Source organism: Hakea prostrata, chromosome 5 (assembly GCF_041222555.1).
Source record: "Hakea prostrata isolate BN-2017 chromosome 5, UWA_Hpros_2, whole genome shotgun sequence".
NCBI classification, from domain to species: domain Eukaryota; kingdom Viridiplantae; phylum Streptophyta; class Magnoliopsida; order Proteales; family Proteaceae; genus Hakea; species Hakea prostrata.
This window is the reverse complement of record NC_142604.1, coordinates 24,005,058-24,012,207: the sequence shown is the minus strand read 5'-3', so window position 1 is coordinate 24,012,207 and position 7,150 is coordinate 24,005,058. Positions and strand designations below refer to the sequence as shown.

The 7,150-nt window shown below is 42.5% G+C and overlaps 1 protein-coding gene across 1 annotated transcript; it reads right to left on the bottom strand.

The window, feature by feature from the left end:
- Window positions 1-378: 378 nt before the first annotated feature.
- On the bottom strand, window positions 379-1,395 carry LOC149015731 (uncharacterized). The gene has a single exon (XM_089156583.1). It carries the CDS (start codon window positions 1,393-1,395, stop codon window positions 379-381), a length of 1,017 nt encoding a protein of 338 aa, XP_089012709.1.
- Window positions 1,396-7,150: the final 5,755 nt, after the last annotated feature.

Below are 7,150 nucleotides of genomic sequence, written 5' to 3'. Positions count from 1 at the left end.
ACAATTGTTGCAAGCACGAACGTACTTCATTGCAGCTTCTTGGAGCTTTGGCCAATATAGCCCGAGCTTCAGGATTTTGTGGGCTAGGGCCCGACCACCCATATGTGCCCCACAAATTCCCTCGTGAACTTCGGCCAAAGCGGTTTGTGATCCTTCGGGACCTAAGCACCTCAGGAGTGGACCAGCATAAGATATTCGGTACAATCTTCCATTTAACAAAGTAAATCTCGATGCTTGTACTCAAATCTTTCGGGCCTCCTTCATGCCCTCTGATAGCTTTGTCATCCCGAAGATACTCTATGATCGGGTCCATCCAGCAGCGCTCAGTCTCAATATAAGATATTTATTTTTCTTGATTGCTCAGAATGGCCAACTCTTCTATGTAAACTGAAGGGTCGAGTGTCTTTTCCTTGGCTTAGCCAATCTTGAGAGTTCGTCCGCCATCGTATTCTCCTTTCTCGGGATTTGACACACCTTCAGATCGTTGAATTTTTTTTGTAATGCCAGCACAATTTCTTGATACTTTTGTAATCGAGGCTCCTTTACGCCGTACTCTCCTTGCACCTGATTAACTATCAGCTGCGAATCACTGTATATAGTGACAGAAGCTATTGCCAGAGCTTTCGCCAAACGTAGTCCGGCTATCAAGGCTTCATATTTGGCATCATTGTTGCTAGCTTCAAATGCGAATCTCAATGCATACCGAATGATAAAACTTGTTGGACTCTTAAGTAGAATACCCGCTCCGGCTCCATGCTTATTGCTTGAACTGTCAACATATATCTCCCACATGGTTGGAATACTCGGTTCCATTTCTTCTTCTATTGGAGTTGTGGTTTCCACGACAAAATTTGCTAACGCCTGAGCCTTGATTGCTGTGCGAGATTTGAAATTCACTTGGAATTCACCAAGCTCAACTGACCATGCCACCATTCTTCCCGACAAATTGGGTTTATGAAGATCTTTTTTTAAAGGAAAATTTGTTAATACCTTGATCGGATGTGCTTGGAAATATGGTCGAAGTTTTCTGGCCGCAGTCATCAAAGCCAAAGCCTGTTTCTCAATCTGTGAATATCGCGTCTTTGCATCTAGGAGCATATGGCTAACATAATAGATAGGCCATTGCTTCCTTTCCTTCTCCCGAACAAGAACTGCACTTACAGCCAAGGCTGAAGTGGCTAAATAAACCTGTAAAGTTTCTCCTTTCTCTTGTCTGGACAACAAAGGTGGCTTTCCTAGAGTTTCCTTTAGACTTTCGAATGCTTTTTGGCATTCATCCGTCCATCGGGCTTCCTTGCTTCCCCTTAAATCCTTCAAGGCTTTGAAGAAAGGAAGGCACTTTTCTCCTGACTGCGAGATGAGCGATTCAGCGCAGCTACTCTTCTTGTCAAGCATTGCACGTCCCAAACGGTTTTTGGAGGTTCCATATTAATCAAAGGTTGTATTTTGGCTGGGTTAGCCTCTATACCTCTTTGAGATACCATGAAACCCAAAAACTTTCCCGAAGACACGCCCGAACACACACTTTTCCGGATTCAGCCTCATTTGGTATTTTCGTAATACCGAAAATACCTCTGCGAGATCAGCAACATGTCTCGAACATGTGACGCTTTTGACCAGCACATCGTCAACATAAGCTTCCATATTCTTCCCAATCAGGTCTTTGAATATTTTGTTCACTGGCTCTCGATAGGTTGCTCCAGTGTTTTTTAAGCCTAACGACATGACCTTGTAATAGAAACTCTCACGATCGGTCCTGAAAGTAGTAAACTTTTCATCCTCCTAACTCATAAGAATTTGGTTGTATCCCGAATATGCATCCATGAAACTTAGGGTCCCATATCCGGCTGTAGCGTCTATTAATAGATCTATTCGAGGTAAGGGATAACAGTCTTTTGGGCAAGATTTATTGAGGTTCGTGTAGTCAGTACACATCCTCCACTTCCCATTAGCCTTCTTGACCATCACCACATTGGCCAACCAAGATGGGCATTCAATAGGTTCAATGAATCCCGAATTCTTCAACTTCTCGACTTCGCTTCTAATAGCTTCATGCTTTTCGATTGAAAAGTTTCTTCTTTTTTGGATCACCGGCTTGGGTCTATCCAAAGCTTGTGTTCCACCATCAGCCGATCTATCCCAGGCATGTCTTCAGCAGAACATACGAATACTGTTTTCCCAAAGGAAAATCTTCAATTTTGACTTGAACTCCTCCAGCTGCTCAGATCCAATATGAGTTGTTTTCTTTTCATCCTCAGGATCCAGCTGGATTCGCTCCAATTTTTCTACTGGCTCAGGTCTTTGCATCTCTTCCTCATCCCGATCATTACGTATCTCAATTGGTAGTGCAGTAGCCTTCTTCGGGCCCTCCTTGTCCTTTAAGTAAGCTACGTAACACTACCGAGAGATTCTGATCAGAAAACACTTGACCAATTCCCTAATCAGTGGGGAACTTGATCTTCATATGCTTTGTTGAGACCACCGCTCCTAGCTTTGTCAAGGATGGTCTGCCAAGTATAACATTATACACCGGAAGTTCTTGGACCACCAGGAAATTCACCCAAACAGTAGTTTCCTTGGGGAAATTTCCTATTGAAAGGTCCAGTTGAACCAATCCTTCCGCCACTACAGACGATCCAGCGAATCCATACAAATGTGTGGATGATGGCTCCATCAAATCCTCTTCGATCTTCAATTTCTGATAAGCTTCGTAAGATAGAAGATCTGCAGAAGAGCCGATGTCAACCAATACTCTTTGGACTTCCCGATGTCCAATCTTCACCTTAATGACTATGGCATCATCGTGGGGTGTGCAAATACCCCTTTCTTCCTCATCATCGAAGGTGATCGAATTTTCACTATTCGACCTTTTCCGCTTCTGCACCTCTCCAGTTCCAACAAACTTTGATTTAGACTTCAACTTGAGAAGTGACTCCGGTTCGGGTCCCCCAAAAATGATTAAAATAGGAGACCGGCTAGTGCCGACCACTTCCTTTCCCTTCTTTGACTTGGGAGGCTTGACCTGGCGCTCTCAGCCTCCCGAACGATCTCTCTTCTCGACCGCTATTCTTGGCTCTAGCGGTCATCCCTTAATGAAACTCGAGAGACGTCCTTGAGAGATCAATCTCTGAATGTCGGTCTTCAGATGTCTGCAATCCTTAGTATAATTGTCACATCCCGCCCTAAATCCACCAAGGGAATACCCTATCTGGATTACCCGGGGAGTGAATTACTGTCCCGCCGATCAAGTTTAGGAACGATCATAATCACTTAGCACAATAATATAATCAAAAGCAAGAACAATTCCTTATTTCCAAATAATTCAATAATAAAAGTCGAGAAAGTATCTCAGAAGGATTCACAAATAACATCAGAGTGCGGAAAGGATTTCATTAGTATAAACAATCAAGTGTAAAATGGAGGGAGGAAACCCATCCTATAATATCAGCGGAAGATGAAACGACTAAAGTAAAGGTTACAACCGATTCACCAAATAACAAGTGAAACAACTAAGCTATAGTCCCGACAATTCAAATAAAAGGTTAAAAGGGGAATGAGGCGACATCCCATCCCAACACACAATATAAAACTGAACTGCTACAAAAAGTCCCGATCTCGGTCTACTCGTCTTTATCAATTGGTTCATCGCCACTAGTATGATACAAGTCTTCAACTCGGCCTCCAGAGGGTTGACTGCCACAGTCAACAGTGGTAGTACCTGCAGGAAAGTCTAACAAAGTATATTGCAAAAAGGAGTGAGTTCGAAAGAACTCAGCAAGGAAAGTTATTCCATAATAACATAAATCATATGATGCGCAGCATAGCATGATGCAATATGATATGAGACATATGATGCAAATATGAATCTAACTCTAAGTATGTTGGTCATCTAGGGTAGACATGCTTTAAGTCATAGCACCGTACTTCTCTGGGTCGTCAGTCACTCTCCCATTTCCATATCTTGGGAATGCCCGGGGAAGATCGGTAAAGTCATCAAAAAGCCGTGGTAAGGGGATCGGTCACCGCTCTCTCACATCACCATTTGGTCAAGTACTGGCGCATGTCACAGTAAAGCCTAGCCCAATGCAAGTCATCTACTCGATCATATCAACTCGGATCCGAGATACGTCCATTCCTCGCCCCCGGCGATCCTTTCCGGTATCCTTCACACTAGAGTCAGCGTAATTCCGGATTACGGACTCATCAACCCTATTGGTCATCCACATATAGTAAACGGGAAGCTCTCACGTCCTCTCACGGGTTGGTTACCGGTCTTGAGCGCCCGTGAGCCCAAGTCTATCCATATGCAACCCTACCAATAAATGGCCCCCACAATGAGATTTATGACCTCTCACGGATTGGTTACCGGTCTTGAGTGCCCACAAATCCCCATTGCTACCACGGGTCGTTCGGTCTCAATGCCCTTCCGATTCGGGTCTGATACGACAGGGACATCCTAGCCATACATCTAGAAAAGTCCTATGTATGTCATCCAATGATCCAGGAAAGCGTCGATGGGCATCTTCGGAGAACATCCCATACTATTCCCTCCGATGTCCAAGGACAGAAGTACCAGTAGGGCACTCCCCAATCCCAAATCATACTTATTCAATCACATTCTCAATTCCATCATATCATACATAAATGACATTTCATCATATAGAAAGATACATACCATAACATGATCAATTACATATGAATTTATTAAGAATACATAATCATGATAACAAAGAATATGTAAACATGGCACTACTATACTTGAAGTACTTATAAGAGTCATATACTGTAGGAAATACAATAAAGAAGATAAATCTACTAAGCCTCTAACATAAAAGCAAGAATCACATAATCTATGTAGTTATGGTAACAATCGTCCTTACCTTAGGTTGAGTTGATGATGAATTGAGAATACCAAGAAATAGTCCAAAAGAAGTGTTAAGGCCCTAAACAAACATCAATAATAAGTTAGAGAAGGAATCGGGAAGATTGGATGTCAATTGGATCAAAACTGGCCAAGGTTGCTGTCAGCAACAACTTTGGTCGATGGTATCGACCAAAATGATCGACCAAAATTGTCTTCGAGACAGAATAGTGGATTTTGGGGATTTTGGTCCGAAATGAGTCTTCCGGTGTTCGGATCAATCTAGAACTTGGAGGCATACTTAACAACAGTAGTAGGACACTATAAATCAAGGAATTAACCCAATCCAATGGTCTAATTAAAAAGCCCCGATTTGAGCTATCAAGTTCAAGTGATAAACATCATGGCATGAGTTGGAATTGATTGCATTGATGAGGAATAGCATGCAATAGCTAGAGGAACTAATAGGAATTCGATTGGAATCATATGGCAATGTTAAACATGAACATAATACACTTTATAGCTCAGTTTGATATCAAATGGTATGATGTTAATAGGTAAATCATGGAATACATATGCTAGGCATGAGATATAAGCATTAGCATCAATGAATGGCTAAGGGAATCATGGATTGAGCATGAGTAGGCACTTGGAGTGGTGGTTGCAAGGTTGCAGCACCATTCCAAATGTCCCATCAGCAAGATGACAATAGAAAGGAGTAGAAAATGGTAGGGTAGAGAGTGGAATGAAGAGTCTTACCTTAGTGTAGAAGATGAAGGCAAGAATCAATGATAAACTAAGTGTCTTTGATGAGATACCCTTCACACTAACCAAGGAGCTGCTTTGGGAAGCTCTCCCCACGTTCCCAAGTGAGAAAAATGATTGCAAAAGGCTCAAGGCTTGAGGTCATATTAAATAGAAAAGGAATGTTCCATGGAATCATTAACTTGGCAGACTAGGACATTTTGGTCGATGCTTTTGGTCGATGGTATCGACCAAAATGATCGACCATAATGATTTCAGCAGAAAACTCAGGTTTAGAACAGCAACTTCAAGTAGGGATTTGAAAGGCTATACAAGGTCAAATTGAGTGAGGTTTTCTTCCACAATTCAATCAAGAAGTCTAGTTTCAGGAAATATATTCGGATTGAGCACAGGAGTTCATTTGGTATTTCAACTAATTCACCCCTCTTCGGTGCGCAGATTCAAAACTAACACTGACAATGCCCTCAAGTGAGGGGCATCATCGTCAATGTTCACGGGCTTGGGTTCCGACACCAAATCATCAACCAAAAGGGTCCACAAGTCTCATTTCCCCCAATTTGGGTCTTCGGACCTACAAACATAATAGGTCCCGGGCTGGGCCAAGGTAGGATAAGGCCAAACATTACAAATCTACCCTGAGGGAAAGGTTTGACATGGCTTCCTAAGGTTTTCAAAGATAATAATATTGAAACTAAAGTCCAACTTTAAGGTCTAATATCAAACAAGTCTTTTTATATTCCAAAATAAATAGGGTGTCCGGGCTAGGTTTGGGCTGGATGTTACAATAATACATACCCATAGTCTTTAAGAAAACGGCAATACCTTTCCATGTTGCGCTCTCCAGGCTTGGACACGCCCTTGGGATGCCACTTCAAAATATCTTGTCTTTTTATAATATTCAGGATCTCCAACAGAGGAGTATTATGTACTCCCCTTCATCGGGAGAACGCTGCCTCCACGCTGGACGAGGCCTTCGGGCTCGATCATTGTTGGTTTGCTTAGGCTTCTGTTTCTTCTCAGGAGCCTTCTGCTCTTTGGTGGAGGCCTTTGTGTCCCCCTGATGCGCATCCAGAATCTCCGTCACCTCCGCTTGCTTTTGACACCTTTGCACCAGTTTAGTATAAGTGGTTGGCATGTCTTGAAGTAATAACTCCAAGAGTCTCTGATTGGTGAGTCCAGTGAACAAAGCAGTTGTAACTACTTGTTCATCCAGATTCTCAATTTCCATAGTAACTTTGTTGAATTTTTTCAGGTATTCCTGAATTGATTCACTCTTCCCTTGCTTGATAGTAAAGAGAGTTTCCTCCGTCTTTTTGATCTGTATTCAACTTTGGAAACGACCAATGAATTTTCGCGCCAATTCCTCAAAAATCGGCAATTTTCCCCGAAGGAAAATTTGAAAACCTTTTCTATGCTGCATTGGTCAGAGACGAACCGAATACCCTGCAAAGGATTTCGTCTGAATTACCAGCCACAACCATAGTTTGCTGATAATAACTGATATGGGCAACAGGATCTCCCGAA

What these genes read in the sequence shown, in the direction of transcription:
- LOC149015731 (XM_089156583.1), bottom strand. Translation starts at nt 1,395, where the DNA reads ATGCTTGACAAGAAGAGTAGCTGCGCTGAATCGCTCATCTCGCAGTCA.